Here is a 20169-nt window from a genome sequence, read left to right as displayed (position 1 = left end):
GAACATTATCACAATTTCAGAAGGGTTAAAACCAATAAAAATCAGTTCCCAGTGGCTTATTTTATTTTTCCAAGTTTTTATTTTTATTTTACCCGTCCCAGAATATCCCTAAAAAAGCTTTAAAGTGCTTGATTTTCGCTATTTGTCTAAACCCTGTGACGTCACATAGCGATGCCAATACAAACAATGGCGAATAGCACAGCAAGATGTAGCGACGTTAGCTCGGTTTCAGACTCGGATTTCAGCGGCTTAAGCGATTCAACAGATTACGCATGTATTGAAACAGATGGTCGGAGTATGGAGGCAGATAGCGAAAACGAAATTGAAGAAGAAACTGAAGCTATTGAGCGAATAGCTTTTGACGCTATTCGGCCATAGCGTGGGTGAAGTGGCCCATAGCATGGCTGCCTTATTAGCATCGCCGGTAAAATGTGCGGACCAAACGATTAGGACTTTCGCATCTTGTGACACTGGAGCAACTTAAATCCGTCGATTGGTAAGTGTTTGTTTCGCATTAAATGTGGGTGTCTAGTTTCAAATGAACATACAGCTCGCGTAAATAGCATGTTAGCATCGATTAGCTGGCAGTCATGCCGCGACCAAATATGTCTGATTAGCACATAAGTCAACAACATCAACAAAACTCACCTTTGTGATTTCGTTGACTTAATGGTTGCAAATGCATCTGCAGGTTATCCATACATCTCTGTGCCATGTCTGTCTTAGCATCGCCGCTCAAATGTGAAGACACTCTGGTACATTCAATGGGGGTCTGGCGGCAGATTTCTTGCCAGTGGTGCAACTTGAATCCCTCCCTGTTAGTGTTGTTACACCCTCCGACAACACACCGACGAGGCATGATGTCTCCAAGGTTCCAAAAAATAGTCGAAAAAACGGAAAATAACAGAGCTGAGACCCGGTGTTTGTAATGTGAAAATGAATATGGCGGGTGTGTTACCTCGGTGACGTCACGTTCTGACGTCATCGCTAAAAGACCGATAAACAGAAAGGCGTTTAATTTGCCAAAATTCACCCATTTAGAGTTCGGAAATCGGTTAAAAAATACATGGTCTTTTTTCTGCAACATCAAGGTATATATTGACGCTTGCATAGGTTTGGTGATGATGTTCCCCTTTAAATGCGTCGATTGGTAAGTGTTTGTTTGGCATTAAATGTGGGTGGAAGGAAATATAGTTTCAAATGTACATACAACTAGCCTAAATAGCATGTTAGCATCGATTAGCTGGCAGTTATGCCGCGACCAAATATGTCTGATTAGCACATAAGTCATAAGTAACATCAACAACACTCACTTTTGTGATTTCGTTGACTTTATCGTTGGGAATGCATCTGCTTTGAGTGTCGCAGGATATCCAGACATTCTTGCCATCTCTGTCGTAGCATCGCCGGTAAAAACCAAACGATGGACTTTCGCATCTCTTGACACTGGAGCAACTTAAATCCGTCGATTGCTAAGTGTTTGTTTGGCATTAAATGTGGATGGAGGGAAAGGCTGGATGTAAATATAGTTTCAAATGTACATACAGGTAGCCTAAATAGCATGTTAGCATCGATTAGCTGGCAGTCATGCCGCGACCAAATATGTCTGATTAGCACATAAGTCATCAGTAACATCAACAACACTCACTTTTGTGATTTCGTTGACTTTATCGTTGGGAATGCATCTGCTTTGATTGTCGCAGGATATCCAGACATTCTTGCCATCTCTGTCGTAGCATCGCCGGTAAAAACCTAACGAGAGACTTTCGCATCTCTTGACACCGGAGCAACTTAAATCCGTCGACTGGTATTTGTTTGTTTGGCATTAAATGTGGATGGAGGGAAAGGCATAATGATGCAATATGTACACAGCTAGCCTAAATAACATGTTAGCATCGATTAGCTGGCAGTCATGCCGCGACCAAATATGTCTGATTAGCACATAAGTCATCAGTAACATCAACAACACTCACTTTTGTGATTTCGTTGACTTTATCGTTGGGAATGCATCTGCTTTGATTGTCGCAGGATATCCAGACATTCTTGCCATCTCTGTCGTAGCATCGCCGGTAAAAACCTAACGAGAGACTTTCGCATCTCTTGACACCGGAGCAACTTAAATCCGTCGACTGGTATTTGTTTGTTTGGCATTAAATGTGGATGGAGGGAAAGGCATAATGATGCAATATGTACACAGCTAGCCTAAATAACATGTTAGCATCGATTAGCATGCCGTGCTAATCGATGCACATTCTACGTAAATCAACTTGAATCCCTCCCTGTTAGTGTTGTTACACGCTCCGACAACACACCGACGAGGCATGATGTCTCCAAGGTTATCGGAAAATAGTCGAAAAAAACGGAAAATAACAGAGTTGATTTGACTCGATGCGTGTGATGTGGTAGGGAAAAATGGCGTTGAGTACCGATCTGACGTCACGTTCTGACGCCGTCGCTCAGAAAGGGATAAACAGAAAGGCGTATAATTCGCCAAAATTCACCCATTTAGAGTTCGGAAATCGGTTAAAAAAATACATGGTCTTTTTTCTGCAACATCAAGGTTTATTTTGACGCTTACATAGGTTTGGTGATAATGTTCCCCGTTAAAATCCTGGCTGGCGATCGACTGACACACCCTCCGCGGTCGACCGGTAGCTCGCAATCGACGTAATGGGCACCCCTGGTGTACAGGGACCTATTTCCTGACTATATAAACACATTTAAAAAAATATCATAGTAATCATTGCAGTATCGACTTTGTGCGTCTCTTGTACTTGTCATCGTTACAATCCAAGGTTTGCATGAAAAAAAATCATCCAATTAAAGGGCAGTTAGTGCAAAGCTTGCAGAAAAAAGCGTCAGCCTCTTTTTGTCAGGAGGATAGAAACCCTCCAGAGCTTCCGTTGATGATGTCGTGGTTATAGCAGCTGAATGTTGTCAGCCAATCAGAACGCAGCTTTTTGCTTCACGTCTGAGGCGGAACTTCTGAGGTAGAACTGTCATGGCTGAATTAAAGAGGATTATGTTTCTTTTGAGGTGGCTCATTTGTGAATGAAGAGTTTTCCTCCATGCCTGTGCGTGTGTTTCTACCCTTCGTGAGACATGAAGAAGGAAAAGTATCTTCCATATGAGGAGGTGTGAAGAAGTGATGACATAAATCATGGTCCCAATAACATTGCATCTTATAGACAATGTCTCATTTGTGGTGATATCTATCAAAATGAGGGTGGTCCCAAAAAGGAGGGATTTTTCACATAGACTGTGTGTCGCTTTTAAAAGTGCTCCCCCTCTGGTCAACATATGAAATAACAAGTGTGTGTAAGAAGTTGAAATGCGCCCCCTCTGGCCAAAATTAATTAAACAAATAAATATGTATATAGAGACATACTGTAATAACTTGAAGTAAATAATGAAGATTAGAAAACAATCACAAACCAAAAATAAAACATGAATGAAATTAACTAAAAGCTTACCTTTTTTATATTTGTATGGATTGTATATATTATTAATGTTGTAAATACACATCTTTATATATCTAGAAAGGGTGGCATTTTTCGGAGGTCTCAAAAAAGTGGGAAATACAAGAATGTGTGTGTGTGTGTGTGTGTGTGTTGTGTGTGTGTGTGTGTGTGTTGTATTTCTACCCTTCTTGGGACATGAAGAAGGAAATATGAGGAGGTGTGAACAAGTGAGGACATAAATCATGGTCCCAATATGGAAAACCGTTGCATCTAATAGAGAGCCAAATTCAAGAGTCCGTGAACATTGCTCCAAATTCAGGATTTTTGGTTGATTTATTGTGCGTACCAAAGTAAACATTGTTGCACTGATATTGAGTAAAATTCCAAGTTTTATGTGGCGATTGCGTGGCATCGTGATGCGGGCGCGTTCTCTCTTGATGCGGTCGGGCTCGGACACAGTGTGAAGGTAAGAGTAAAAATGATTTATTTAACAAATAAAAACAGACTTAGTCAAAACAAACAGAACCAGCATGGGAGCTACAAAAAAAACAAAAGCGCTAGCATGGGAGCTAGAGAAATAACGAATACTTAGCGCGGAAGCTAGCTGGTCCACGGGATCGGAATCAGAGTCGTCACTGTTGTGAAACACAAATTAGGAAGCAGGGTCGAATCAACGGAAAAGGCAGGCTTAAATAAGGGCAGTGATTAACAAAAACAGTTGTGTGTCTGGAAACCGCGGCAGGTGAAAATAATACGTTACTATGGTGACAGAACAAACAAGGAAGTGCAACCAGGAACTAAGGTAAACATTAGCAGAATATAATACAAAAGACTCAAAACCTAAACATAATATGATCCGTGCAGCGGATCATAACATTTTATCATATTATTGCACACATGTTCAGTTCTTCTTGTAAAATGTTGACTTGTGTTGAGTAAAATGACGACTTTTATTATAATACTGCCCAAATTCTGAGTTTTTCTTGTGAAATTGTGACCTTTTTCTGGTGAAATTCCAACTCAAGCTTTTTCTATATTTCCATAGTATGTACCTTTATATATTATAAATGTTGTAAATACACGTTATATATCTAGAAAGGGTGTTGCTAAAGAGGGAGGCATTTGTTTAGTTTTTCTGTCGTCTGCAGGTTGACGTGCTCGCCGTGTGCCGGACTCTGTCCCAAGCTGTGCGTGGGGAATAAAACCATCGACTCCGTGACGTCGGCCCAGGCTCTGAGAGGATGCACCGTCCTGCACGGCAACCTCATGGTCAAGATCCGAGGAGGCAGTGAGTTACTCTTGTCGGGCTTTCAACTCGCAACCAGCCAGATGCTGGACTTGTCAATACACAAGGGGGCTGGGGGGAAAACATTTTTTTTTTTTTTTTTTTTTTCCAAATGGGACCCTTTTAGGTCCCAAAGAATTTTAGTGAGACTTTTTTTTAACTCATTGCTCAAAATAAAATAAAATTAAAAAAATCAATTTATGTTGTTATGAATTATTGACATATTTAAGACTCCAATGACTTAATATCACACTTATTACCAATTGCTATTTAAAATATATATTTATTTAATATAAGGGGGAAAAAACAGGAACAAATAATACAAAAGCTCATAATTGACTGACAGATTTGAAGTTGATCTTGAGACTTTAAGTGAAAAAATAAAATATATGTTTTTTTTGACACTTTAATGAGTGGGACCCTTTTAGGTCCCCAAGACTTCTTTTTTTTTAACTCATTGCTCAAAAAATAGTAATTAATTTCCATCAATGTTGTTATGAATTATTGACATATTTAAGGTTCCTATTACTTAATATTACACTTATTACCAGTTTGCTATTTAAAACATATATTTATTTGATTTAAGAGAAAAAAAACATGATGAAAAATAGTTTAAAAAAACGAATGGTTAAGTTGATCTCGAGACTTTAAGTGAAAAAATAAGATATATGATTAATTTTTGACACTTTAATGAGTTGGACCCTTTTATGTCCCCATGACTTATTTTTTTTAACTCATCGCTCAAAAAAATATATGTATATCAATGTTGTTATGAATTATTGACATATTTAAGGCTCCAATTACTTAATATTACACTTATTACCAATTTGCTATTTAAGGGAAAAAAATAGGAACAAATAATACAAAAGCTCATAATTGACTGACAGATTTGAAGTTGATCTTGAGACTTTAAGTGAAAAAATAAAATATATGTTTTTTTTGACACTTTAATGAGTTGGACCCTTTTAGGTCCCCAAGACTTCTTTTTTTTTACTCATTGCTCAAAAAATAGTAATTAATTTCCATCAATGTTGTTATGAATTATTGACATATTTAAGGTTCCAATGACTTAATATTACACTTATTACCATTTTGCTATTTAAAACATATATTTATTTGAATTAAGGGGAAAAAAATATGACAAAAATAGTTAAAAAAACGAATGGTTAAGTTGATCTCGAGATTTTAAGTGAAAAAATAAGATATATGATTAATTTTTGACACTTTAATGAGTTGGACCCTTTTATGTCCCCAAGACTTCTTTTTTTTAACTCATTGCTCCAAAAAAATGTATCAATGATTGTTATGAATTATTGACATATTTAAGGCTCCAATTACTTAATATTACACTTATTACCAGTTTGCTATTTAAGGGAAAAAATAATAAAAAAGCTCACAATTGACTGATAGATCTTAAGTTGATCTTGAGACTTTAAGTGAAAAAATAAAATATATGTTTTTTTTGACACTTTAATGAGTGGGACCCTTTTAGGTCCCCAAGACTTCTTTTTTTTTAACTCATTGCTCAAAAAATAGTAATTAATTTCCATCAGTGTTGTTATGAATTATTGACATATTTAAGGCTCCAATGACTTAGTATTACACTTATTACCAGTTTGCTATTTAAAACATATATTTATTTGATTTAAGAGAAAAAAAACATGATGAAAAATTGTTTAAAAAAACGAATGGCTAAGTTGATCTCGAGACTTTAAGTGAAAAAATAAGATATATGATTAATTTTTGACACTTTTATGAGTTGGACCCTTTTAGGTCCCCAAGACTTCCTTTTTTTTAACTCATTGCTCCAAAAAAATGTATCAATGATTGTTATGAATTATTGACATATTTAAGGCTCCAATTACGTAATATTACACTTATTACCAGTTTGCTATTTAAGGGAAAAAATAATAAAAAAGCTCACAATTGACTGATAGATCTTAAGTTGATCTTGAGACTTTAAGTGAAAAAATAAAATATATGATTCATTTTAAGACTTTAATGAGTTGGACCCTTTTAGGTCCCCAAGACTTCTTTTTTTAACTCATTGCTCAAAAAATAGTAATTAATTTCCATCAATGTTGTTATGAATTATTGACATATTTAAGGTTCCTATGACTTAATATTACACTTATTACCATTTTGCTATTTAAAACATATATTTATTTGATTTAAGGGAAAAAAACATGATGAAAATAGTTTAAAAAAACGAATGGTTAAGTTGATCTCGAGACTTTAAGTGAAAAAATAAGATATATGATTAATTTTTGACACTTTTATGAGTTGGACCCTTTTATGTCCCCAAGACTTCTTTTTTTTTAACTCATTGCTCCAAAAAAAAAAATTATATCAATATTGTTATGAATTATTGACATATTTAAGGCTCCAATTACTTAATATTACACTTATTACCAATTTGTTATTTAAGGAAAAAAAATAGGAAAAAATAATACAAAAGCTCATAATTGACTGACAGATTTGAAGTTAATCTTGAGACTTTAAGTGAAAAAATAAAATATATGTTTTTTTTGACACTTTAATGAGTTGGACCCTTTTAGGTCCCCAAGACTTCTTTTTTTAACTCATTGCTCAAAAAATTATAATTAATTTCCATTAATGTTGTTATGAATTATTGACATATTTAAGGTTCCTATTACTTAATATTACACTTATTACCAGTTTGCTATTTAAAACATATATTTATTTGATTTAAGGGAAAAAAACATGATGAAAATAGTTTAAAAAAACGAATGGTTAAGTTGATCTCGAGACTTTAAGTGAAAAAATAAGATATATGATTAATTTTTGACACTTTAAGGAGTTGGACCCTTTTATGTCCCCAAGACTTCTTTTTTTTAACTCATTGCTCAAAAAAAATATATATATATCAATGTTGTTATGAATTATTGACATATTTAAGGCTTCTATTACTTAATATTACACTTATTACCAGTTTGCTATTTAAGGGGAAAAAATATAAAAAAAAGATCACAATTGACTGATAGATCTTAAGTTGATCTTGAGACTTTAAGTGAAAAAATAAAATATATGATTCATTTTAACACTTTAATGAGTTTGACCCTTTTAGGTCCCCAAGACTTCTTTTTTTCTAACTCATTGCTCAAAAAATAATAATTAATTTCCATTAATGTTTTTATGAATTATTGACATATTTAAGGTTCCTATTACTTAATATTACACTTATTACCAGTTTGCTATTTAAAACATATATTTATTTGATTTAAGGGAAAAAAACATGATGAAAATAGTTTAAAAAAACGAATGGTTAAGTTGATCTCGAGACTTTAAGTGAAAAAATAAGATATATGATTAATTTTTGACACTTTAAGGAGTTGGACCCTTTTATGTCCCCAAGACTTCTTTTTTTTAACTCATTGCTCAAAAAAAATATATATATATCAATGTTGTTATGAATTATTGACATATTTAAGGCTTCTATTACTTAATATTACACTTATTACCAGTTTGCTATTTAAGGGGAAAAAATATAAAAAAAGATCACAATTGACTGATAGATCTTAAGTTGATCTTGAGACTTTAAGTGAAAAAATAAAATATATGATTCATTTTAACACTTTAATGAGTTTGACCCTTTTAGGTCCCCAAGACTTCTTTTTTTCTAACTCATTGCTCAAAAAATAATAATTAATTTCCATTAATGTTTTTATGAATTATTGACATATTTAAGGTTCCTATTACTTAATATTACACTTATTACCAGTTTGCTATTTAAAACATATATTTATTTGAATTAAGGGAAAAAACAAACAAACTTATAATTGACTCATAGATCTGAAGTTGATCTCAAGACTTTGTTATTGAGTGAGACCAATATTAAGATGAATATATATACAAAAGTATAATATTAAGATGAATATATAAGTAATTGTATATATATATATATATATATATATATATAGGTTTAATATTAAGATGAATATATATATACATAAGTATAATAATAAGATGAGTATATATATGTATGTAGAGAGAGAGAGAGAAAAATATATATAGGTGTAATATTAAGATGAACATATAAGTAATATTAAGATGTATATATATATACATATAAGTATAATATTAAGATGAATATATAAGTGTAATATTAAGATATATATATATATATACATATAAGTATAATATTAAGATTAATTTATAAGTGTAATATTAAGATATATATATATATATGTATGATATATTAAGATAATATATAAGTGTAATATTAAGATATATATATATATGTATAATATTAAGATGACTATATAAGTGTAATAATAAGATATGTATATATATATATATATATAAGAATAATATATTAAGATAAATATATATATAAGTATAATATTAAGATGAATATATAAGTGTAATATTAAGATATATATATATATATATATATGTATATATATATATGTATATATATGTGTATATATATATGTATATATATATATATATATATATATATATATGTATGTAATATGCCCTGCGATGAGTGGCGACTTGTCCAGGGTGTACACCGCCTTCTGTAGCTGAGATAGGCACCAGCGCCACCGCCGACCCCACAGGGAATAAGCGGTAGAAAATGGATGGATGGATATATGTAATATACAAGTGTGCTCTCCCCTGACAGACAACATTGCAGCTGAGCTGGAGACGAGTCTGGGTCAACTGGAGGAGATTACGGGTTACCTGACAGTCCGCAGAGCGTACGCCCTGGTGTCTCTCTCCTTCCTGCGCAAGCTGCGTGTCATCAGAGGAGAACACCTGGAGGGAGAGTAAGTCCTCATCCTCCTCTTCCTTTTCCTCCTCCAGCATCTAACACACCTGTCCGCCCACCTGTCTACCAGCATCTACGCCTTCTACGCCCTGGACAACCAGAACCTGCGTGAGCTGTGGGACTGGTCCAAGCACAACCTGACCATCCAGCGGGGCCGCACCTTCTTCCACTACAACTCCAAGCTCTGCATGTCGGAGATCCGCAAAATGGAGGAGTTGACGGGGAGCAAAGCGCGCAATCAGAAGAACGACATCGCCGCACGCACCAACGGCGATCAAGCCTCCTGTAAGCATGTCATGCTCTTCTTCACACCGCCCAAGTCCAAAGTCCGGCCCAAGGGCTCCAATTACTGTACTTCACATCAAATATTACACAAAGATATACATTTTTACAAAGCTGTTACGCAGGCTGTTTTCATTGCTCCAAAATAATAATGACTCAATCAGTTGTTTTATTGGTTATTGACATGTTTAATAATTACATCACATCAAATATTACACAGTGGAGTACATTTTATCTGTGAAATATTGCATATTTTATGAGACTAAAACAGAAAAAAAAAACATGAAAATATTATGAAAAATTTTAATCGACAGATCTGATGTTGATATCGCGTCTATACGTTGAAAGTTTAAAAAAAAAAAGTATGATTTATTTGAACGCTTTTATGAGTGGGACCCTTTTGCATCCCCAAGAATTTTACTGAGACTTAAAAAAAACAAAAACATAAAATACTTTAATTGCTGCAAAAAAAATAATGAATTTAACATCAATGTTGTTATGAATTATTGATGTTGTCTGTCTATCTGTGTTGGCCCTGTGATGAGGTGGCGACTTGTCCAGGGTGTACCCCGCCTTCCGCCCGATTGTAGCTGAGATAGGCGCCAGCGCCCCCCGCGACCCCGAAAGGGAATAAGGGGTAGAAAATGGATGGATGTATTTAAGGCTCCAATTACTTCACATCAAATATAACACTTTGATATACATTTTTACAGGAAAAAGTTGCAATGTTGATTCTAATAACACAAAACTGTTATGCAGGCTGTTTTCATTGCTCCAAAATAATAATGACTCACAATCAGTTGTTTTATTGGTTATTGACATGTTTAATAATTACTTCAAATCAAATATTACACATTGGAATACATTTTATCTGTGAAATATTGCATATTTTATGAGACTAAAACAGAAAAAAAAACAGGAAAATATAATGAAAAATTTTAATCCACAGATCTGATGTTGATATCGCGTCTATACGTTGAAAGTTTAAAAAAATAAAAAGTATGATTTATTTTGAACGCTTTTATGAGTGAGACACTTTTGCATCCCCAAGAATTTTACTGAGACTTAAAAAAAACAAAACATAAAATACTTTAATTGCTGCAAAAAAATAATGTTGTTATAAATTATTGATTATTTAAGGCTCAAATTACTTCCCATCAAATATAACACTTTGATATACATTTTTACAAGAAAAAGTTGCAATGTTGATTCTAATAACACAAAACTGTTATGCAGGCTGTTTTCATTGCTCCAAAATAATAATGACTCTCAATCAGTTGTTTTATTGGTTATTGACATGTTCAATAATTACTTCACATCAAATATTACACATTGGAATACATTTTATTGTGGAAATATTATATATTTTGTGGGGGTTTTTATTAAAAAAACAAAGTTTTATGTGACCAAATGGAAAAAAACAATAAAAAAAAGACTAATTTTAATCTACAGATCTGGAGGTGATCTTGCATTAAAAGTTTAAAAAAAAAAAAGTATGATTTATTCTGAACCTTTTTTATGAGTGGCACCCTTTTGCATCTCCAAGAATTTTTGTGTTACTTTAAAAAATTAAAATAAAAAAATACTGTAATTGCTCAAAAAATTATAATGAATGTTGTTATGAATTATTGATCTATTTAAGGCTCTAATTACCTCACATCAAATATTACACTTTTATATACATTTGATATATATTTTTACAAGAGAAAGTTGCAATGTTGATTCTAATAACACAAAGCTGTTATGCAGGCTGTGTTCATTGCTCCAAAATAGTAATGACTCTCAATCAGTTGTTCTATTGGTTATTGACATGTTCAATAATTACTTCACATCAAATATTATACATTGGAATATATTTTATTGTGGAAATATTGTATATTTTGTGTTTTTGGCCCACGGGCCAGAGTTTGACACCAATGATCTACAATGGGCCCTATGGTTAAGAAAACGGCACTAATCTACGACCGTGCATGCCTTTTTGAACTCATTGGAGTCCATTGTTTGGTTCTTGCCCTTAGGTGAAACCAAGTTGCTGAAGTTCACTTACATCAAAGCGGGGCCGAACAAGATTATAGTGAAGTGGGAGCCATTTTGGCCCTTGGATTTCAGAGACCTGCTGGGATTTATGGTTCTCTACAAAGAAGCGTAAGCATCCCTCGCCTTATTTCTCGGCCTTTCATGCCATGACAATGTTTTCCTGACTTGCGTCCGTCCTCCTCGCAGGCCGTACAAGAACGTGACGGAGTTTGACGGCCAGGATGCGTGCGGTTCTAACAGCTGGGTGATCGCCGATGTGGACCCGCCGGCCCGCGTCACCGACAACAAGGAGCAGCACGAGCCGGGCCACCTGATCCGACCCCTCAAGCCCTGGACCCAGTACGCCATCATGGTCAAGACCCAGCTGTCAGCGTCGGACGAGCATCAGGTCCAGGGCGCCAAGAGTGAGATCATCTACGTGCGCACCGACGCCTCCAGTGAGTGACATCACGCACCAGGTGGTCTACCCCGGGAGGGGTCCAACATACAGCCTGCACTAAAATACTATTAAAGTATTAAAACACTACAAATAAGTAAAAAGTAAAAAGAAAAAGTTGCAATGTTGATTCTAATAACACTAAGCTGTTATGCAGGCTGTTTTCATTGATCCAAAATAATAATGACTCACAATCAGTTGTTTTATTGGTTATTGATATGTTTAATAATTACTTCACATCAAATAGATCAGATGTTGATCTCGCGTCTATGGCGTTGAAAGTTTAAAAAAAAAAAAGTATGATTTATTTTGAACACTTTTATGAGTGGGACCCTTGGGGCGGTATAGCTCGGTTGGTAGAGTGGCCGTGCCAGCAACTTGAGGGTTGCAGGTTCGATTCCCGCTTCTGCCATCCTAGTCACTGCCGTTGTGTCCTTGGGCAAGACACTTTACCCACCTGCTCCCAGTGCCACCCACACTGGTTTAAATGTAACTTAGATATTGGGTTTCACTATGTAAAGCGCTTTGAGTCACTAGAGAAAAGCGCTATATAAATATAATTCACTTCACTTCACTTCACTTTTGAATCCCCAAGAATTTTAGTGAAACTTTAAAAAAACAAAACACAGAATACTTTAATTCCTGCAAAAAAATAATAAATTAACATCAATGTTGTTATAAATTATTGATCTAGTTAAGGCTCCAATTATTTCACATCAAATATTACACTTTGATATACATTTTTACTATAAAAAGTTGCAATGTTGATTCTAATAACACAAAACTGTTATACAGGCTGTTTTCATTGCTCCAAAATAATAATGACTCAATCAGTTGTTTTATTGGTTATTGACATGTTTAATAATTACTTCACATCAAATATTACACATTGGAATGCATTTTATCTGTGAAATATTGCATGTTTTATGAGACTAAAACAGAAAAAAAAAACACGAAAATATAATGAAAAATTGTAATCGACAGATCTGATTTTGATCTCACGTCTATGGCGTTGAAAGTTTAAAAATAAAAAACTATGATTTATTTTGAACGCTTTTATGAGTGGGACCCTTTTGCATCCCCAAGAATTTTAGTGAGACTTAAAAAAAAAAAAACATAAAATACTTTAATTGCTGCAAAAAAATAATGAATTAACATCAATGTTGTTATAAATTATTGATTATTTAAGGCTCCAATTACTTCACATCAAATATAACACTTCGATATACATTTTTACAGGAAAAAGTTGCAATGTTGATTCTAATATCACAAAACTGTTATGCAGGCTGTTTTCATTGCTCCAAAATAATAATGACTCACAATCAGTTGTTTTATTGGTTATTGACATGTTCAATAATTAATTAACATCAAATAATACACATTGGAATACATTTTATTGTGGAAATATTGCATATTTTGTGTTTTTGCTTTATAAAAAAAAAAAAAGTTTTATGTGACTAAAAGGAGAAAAAACAACACGAAAATATAATGAAAAATTTTAATCGACAGATCTGATGTTGATCTCGAGTCTATGGCGTTGAAAGCTTAAAAAAAAAAAAGTATGGTTTATTTTGAACGCTTTTATGAGTGGGACCCTGTGCATCCCCAAAAATTTTAGTGAGACTTAAAAAAAAAAAAAAAAAACTTTTTTTGTTCAAAAAATAATAATGAAATAATATGTACCCAAACTATACTAGTTTGGGTATAGCGTCCAACCCTAGTACAAAATGTGATTCATCTGATTAAAAAAGTCCACCATTTGACAGTCCTGATTGTTTACGTCTCTGCTCGGAGCAGCTTGTGGCCCTCGGTCCAGCCGGCACTTTAAAGTCCGGTGAGTCTCGCCCAGTGGATTATTGACGAGTGAACCACTTGGCAGGAACGAGGCCGTCGCCGTGTGCCAACTACAGAGCCAGTCACAAAAACTCTGTGGGTTCCTTTGGGTCAACACAAAGTCCATTTACCAGACGTTTGTCCACCTTCTCTCCTCCAGAGCCCTCCGTGCCCCTGGACCCCATCTCCTCGTCCAACTCCTCCTCCCAAATCATCCTCAAGTGGAAGCCGCCCACCAACCCCAACGGCAACATCACGCACTACCGGGTCGTCTACCGCAAGCAGCCCGAGGACAGCGACCTGTACAAGTTCGACTACTGCCTGCAAGGTCAGGACCACTGATGCATGATTGAGACCAAGACCATGTTAGATCCACTATGGACTGCACTCTCACAATATTATGTTAGATCCACTATGGACTGGACTCTCACAATATTATGTTAGATCCACTATGGACTGGACTCTCACAATATTATGTTAGATCCACTATGGACTGGACTCTCACAATATTATGTTAGATCCACTATGGACTGGACTCTCACAATATTATGTTAGATCCACTATTGACTGGACTCTCACTATTATGTTGAATCCACTATGGACTGGACTCTCACTATTATGTTAGATCCACTATGGACTGGACTTTCACTATTATGTGAGATCCACTATGGACTGGACTCTCACTATTATGTTAGATCCACTATGGACTGGACTCTGAAACTATTATGTTAGATCCACTATGGACTGGACTCTCACACTATTACGTTAGATCCACTATGGACTGGACTCTCACTATTATGTTAGATCCACTATGGACTGGACTCTCACAATATTATGTTAGATCCACTATGGACTGGACTCTCACACTATTATGTTAGATCCACTATGGACTGGACTCTCACTATTATGTTAGATCCACTATGGACTGGACTCTCACACTATTATGTTAGATCCACTATGGACTGGACTCTCACTATTATGTTAGATCCACTATGGACTGGACTCTCACACTATTATGTTAGATCCACTATGGACTGGACTCTCAAGATATTATGTTAGATCCACTATGGACTGGACTCCCACTATTATGTTAGATCCACTATGGACTGAACTCACACTATTATGTTAGGTCCACTATGGACTGGACTCTCACACTATTATGTTAGATCCACTATGGACTGAACTCTCTCACTATTATGTTAGATCCACTGAGGACTGGACTCTCACTATTATGTTAGATCCACTATGGACTGGACTCTCCCACTATTATGTTAGATCCACTATGGACTGGACTCTCACACTATTATGTTAGATCCACTATGGACTGGACTCCCTCACTATTATATTATGTTAGATGCACTGAGGACTGGACTCTCACTATTATGTTAGATCCACTATGGACTGGACTCTCACACTATTATGTTAGATCCACTATGGACTGGACTCCCTCACTATTATATTATGTTAGATCCACTGAGGACTGGACTCTCACTATTATGTTAGATCCACTATGGACTGGACTCTCCCACTATTATGTTAGATCCACTATGGACTGGACTCTCACACTATTATGTTAGATCCACTATGGACTGGACTCCCTCACTATTATATTATGTTAGATCCACTGAGGACTGGACTCTCACTATTATGTTAGATCCACTATGGACTGGACTCTCCCACTATTATGTTAGATCCACTATGGACTGGACTCTCACACTATTATGTTAGATCCACTATGGACTGGACTCCCTCACTATTATATTATGTTAGATGCACTGAGGACTGGACTCTCACACTATTATGTTAGATCCACTCGACGTCCATGGCACCGGTCGTCCGGGGGCCAGTCCCACATCTGTGGTCCCCTCCAAAGTTTCTAATTGTAATCCCATTGGGTTGAGTTTTTCCTTGCCCTGATGTGGGATCTGAGCCGAGGATGTTGTTGTGCAGCCCTTTGAGACACTGGTGATTTAGCGCCATATAAGTAAACATTGATTGATTGAGTCGTTTAGTCACGCCCCTGAACTCTTTGCAGGAATGAAACTGCCGTCCCGGACCCCGACCCACTTGGACAGCGAGGACGAGCAGAAGTGGAACCACACGGACGAGCCCAACATAGGCGGCAAGTGCTGTGCCTGTCCCAAAACCGACGTGCAGCTGAAGAAGGAGCAGGAGGAGATCGAGTACCGCAAGACCTTCGAGAACTACCTGCACAACGAAGTCTTCGAGAGCAGGTAGACTTTTTTTTTTTCTGTCACGCCCATAAAAAGCTGCGCTCGTCACCGCCCTCGAGCTGTTTGTTCTTTCCTGGCGGGCAAACAAGACGGACGCCTTTGTCTCCTTGATGTGTTTGTCCATGGTTTTTTGTTTCTGTTCTGGCCAGGACAGTGGGTGGTCTCTGGGTGGGAGGTGCTGATTGTGGAGGCCCCAGTGCACCTACTGTACCCTCTCACACACACACACACACACACACACACACACACACACACACACACACACACGCTTTGTTACGGCGTCCCTACAGGCGCCATGACTGTGCCCATTATCATTCATGCCAGTCTGCGGCGCAGTCATGCAGACCGGCCTTCACACACATTTGTGTCGTTCTGACCTTCTGGAGACCTCCGGAAAATGCCTCTCCTTTTTAGCTCGGTTGGTAGAGTGGCCGTGCCAGCAACTTGAGGGTTGCAGGTTCGATTCCCGCTTCCGCCATCCTAGTCACTGCCGTTGTGTCCTTGGGCAAGACACTTTACCCACCTGCTCTCAGTGCCACCCAGACTGGCCTTCACACACATTTGTGTCGTTCTGACCTTCTGGAGACCTCCGGAATATGCCTCCCTCTTTAGCTCGGTTGGTAGAGTGGCCGTGCCAGCAACTTGAGGGTTGCAGGTTCGATTCCCGCTTCCGCCATCCTAGTCACTGCCGTTGTGTCCTTGGGCAAGACACTTTACCCACCTGCTCCCAGTGCCACCCACACTGGTTTGAATGTAACTTAGATATTGGGTTTCACTATGTAAAGCGCTTTGGGTCACTAGAGAAAAAGCGCTATATAAAATATAATTCACTTCACTTCACTTCTAGATATACAAACCCCGTTTCCATATGAGTTGGGAAATTGTGTTAGATGTAAATATAAACGGAATACAATGATTTGCAAATCCTTTTCAACCCAGAATGCACTACAAAGACAAGATATTTGATGTTCAAACTCAAACTTTATTTTTTTTTTTTGGCAAATAATAATAAACTTAGAATTTCATGGCTGTAACACGTGCCAAAGTAGTTGGGAAAGGGCATGTTCACCACTGTGTTACATCACCTTTTCTTTTTAACAACACTCAATAAATGTTTGGGAACTGAGAAAAAAATAATTGTTGAAGCTTTGAAATTGGAATTCTTTCCCATTCTTGTTTTATGTAGAGCTTCAGTCGTTCAACAGTCCGGGGTCTCCGCTGTCGTATTTTACGCTTCGTAATGCGCCACACATTTTCAATGGGAGACAGGTCTGGACTGCAGGCGGGCCAGGAAAGTACCCGCACTCTTTTTGTAACACTTGTCTTGCTGAAATAAGCAGGGGCGTCCATGATAACGTTGCGTTGATGACAACATATGTTGCTCCAAAACCTGTATGGACCATTCAGCATTAATGGTGCCTTCACAGATGTGTAAGTTACCCATGCCTTGGTCACTAATACACCCCCATACCATCACAGATGCTGGCTTTTGAACTTTGCGCCTATAACAATCCGAATGGTTATTTTCCTCTTTGTTCCGGAGGGCACCACGTCCACAGTTTCCAAATATAATTTGAAATCTAGACTCGTCAGAACACTTAACCACTTTTTGCAGTCCATCTTAGATGATCTCGGGCCCAGCGAAGCCCGCGACGTTCCTGGGTGTTGTTGATAAATGTCTTTCGCTTTGCACAGTAGAGTTTTAACTTGCACTTACATATGTAGCGACCAACTGTAGTTACTGACAGTGGTTTTATGAAGTGTTCCTGAGCCCACGTAGTGATATCCTTTACACACTGATGTCTGTTTTTGATGCAGTACCGCCTGAGGGTTCAAAATTCTGCAATATCATCGCTTACGTGCAGTGATTTCTCCAGATTCTGTGAATTTTTTGATGATTTTACGGACCGTAGATGGTAAAATCCCTAAATTCCTTGCAATAGCTCGTTGAGAAATGTTCTAAAACTGTTCGACAATTTGCTTACAAAGTGGTGACCCTCGCCCCATCCTTGTTTATGAATTACTTAGCATTTTATGGAAGCTGCTTTCATACCCAATCATGGCACCCACCTGTTCCCAATTAGCCTTCACACCTGTGGGATGTTCCAAATAAGTGTTTGATGAGCATTTCTCAACTTTATCATTGTTTATTGCCACCTTTCCCAACTTCTTTGTCACGTGTTGCTGGCATCAAATTCTGAAGTTAATGATTATTTGCAAATAAAAAATATTTATCAGTTTGAACATTCTTTGTAGCATATTCAACTGAATATGGGTTGAAAATGATTTGCAAATCATTGTATTCTGTTTATATTTACATCGAACACAATTTCCCAACTCATATGGAAACGGGGGTTGTATTTTAGGCTCAAATTACTTCCCATCAAATATTACACTTGATTCTAATAACACTAAGCTGTTATGCAGGCTGTTTTCATTGATCCAAAATAATAATGACTCAATCAGTTGTTTTATTGGTTATTGACATGTTCAATAATTACTTCACATCAAATATTACACTTGTTCACACCTCCTCATGTGGAAGCTACTTTTCCTTCTCCATGTCTCAAGAAAGCTAGAAAAACAAGAACACACACACACACACACACACACACACACACACACACACACACACACACACACCTCTGCAGGACTTTGCTGTAATAGGTCAGTGTCATGCACGGCAGCCCACAAAGTCCATTAGGCGAGGGAGTGCGGGAAGTTCCCCTTCTGCCTGAGCAGGTTTGAGGCCCATCCTGCAGCTTTGTGGGACCTCCGGGAAAATGCACCACGACAGTCCTTCAAAGAGGGAGGCCTCCCTTTTGTTGCTACTCGTTATCCTTTTTTTGCCAACCTCCGAGAGCTTTTCTCTCATGGCCACCAGGAGCAGACATTGGCTCATCACTTCCACCTAGTGGAAGGAGTTGGTGGCTGCAGCAGTGGATGAATGTCGAGCTCTGGGTTGCCCAAACGTATATTACCTTTCGCATTAGATAAAATAGAATGGAAAGTACTTTATTGATCCCTGGGGGAAATTCAGCACCACAATAGACAATAAACACTGAGGTCTTTTTTACATGTGAATAATATAAATACAGAGTATTATACAACATTATGCACATGTGAATAATATACAGTATTATTCACATGTGAATAACATAAATACATTATACATTTACATGTGAATAATACAAATACAGTCTATTATACAGCATTATTCACATGTGAATAATATAAATACAGTATTATACAGCATTATTTCACATATGAATAATATACAGTATTGTACAGCATTATTCACATGTGAATAATATAAATACAGTATTGTACAGCATTATTCACATGTGAATAACATAAATACAGTCTATTATACAGTATTATTCACATATTAATAATATAAATACGGTCTATTATACAGCATTGTTCATAAGTGAATAACATAAATACAGTCTATTATACAGCATTATTCACATGTGAATAATATACAGTATTATTCACATGTGAATAACATAAATACATTATACATTTACATGTGAATAATACAAATACAGTCTATTATACAGCATTATTCACATGTGAATAATATAAATACAGTATTATACAGCATTATTTCACATATGAATAATATACAGTATTGTACAGCATTATTCACATGTGAATAATATAAATACAGTATTGTACAGCATTATTCACATGTGAATAACATAAATACAGTCTATTATACAGTATTATTCACATATTAATAATATAAATACGGTCTATTATACAGCATTGTTCACATGTGAATAACATAAATACAGTCTATT

At 36.3% G+C, this 20169-nt stretch overlaps 1 protein-coding gene across 2 annotated transcripts in view; it reads left to right on the top strand.

Moving 5' to 3' along the window:
• Positions 1–20169, top strand: part of LOC133540496 (insulin receptor-like) — a 243381-nt gene that overhangs the window by 184614 nt on the left and 38598 nt on the right. For both annotated transcript variants that reach the window (XM_061883133.1, XM_061883134.1), the window contains 7 exons: positions 4610–4749; positions 9395–9539; positions 9612–9826; positions 11842–11968; positions 12047–12297; positions 14290–14457; positions 16165–16363. In XM_061883133.1, the coding sequence (XP_061739117.1) occupies positions 4610–4749; positions 9395–9539; positions 9612–9826; positions 11842–11968; positions 12047–12297; positions 14290–14457; positions 16165–16363 (1245 nt within the window). The remainder of the gene's footprint in view (positions 1–4609; positions 4750–9394; positions 9540–9611; positions 9827–11841; positions 11969–12046; positions 12298–14289; positions 14458–16164; positions 16364–20169) is intronic.

This window comes from Nerophis ophidion, linkage group LG22 (genome assembly GCF_033978795.1).
Source record: "Nerophis ophidion isolate RoL-2023_Sa linkage group LG22, RoL_Noph_v1.0, whole genome shotgun sequence".
Classification (NCBI taxonomy): Eukaryota; Metazoa; Chordata; class Actinopteri; order Syngnathiformes; family Syngnathidae; genus Nerophis; species Nerophis ophidion.
The sequence above is the reverse complement of the archived record's forward strand: the minus strand, read 5'-3'. Positions and strand labels throughout refer to the sequence as shown.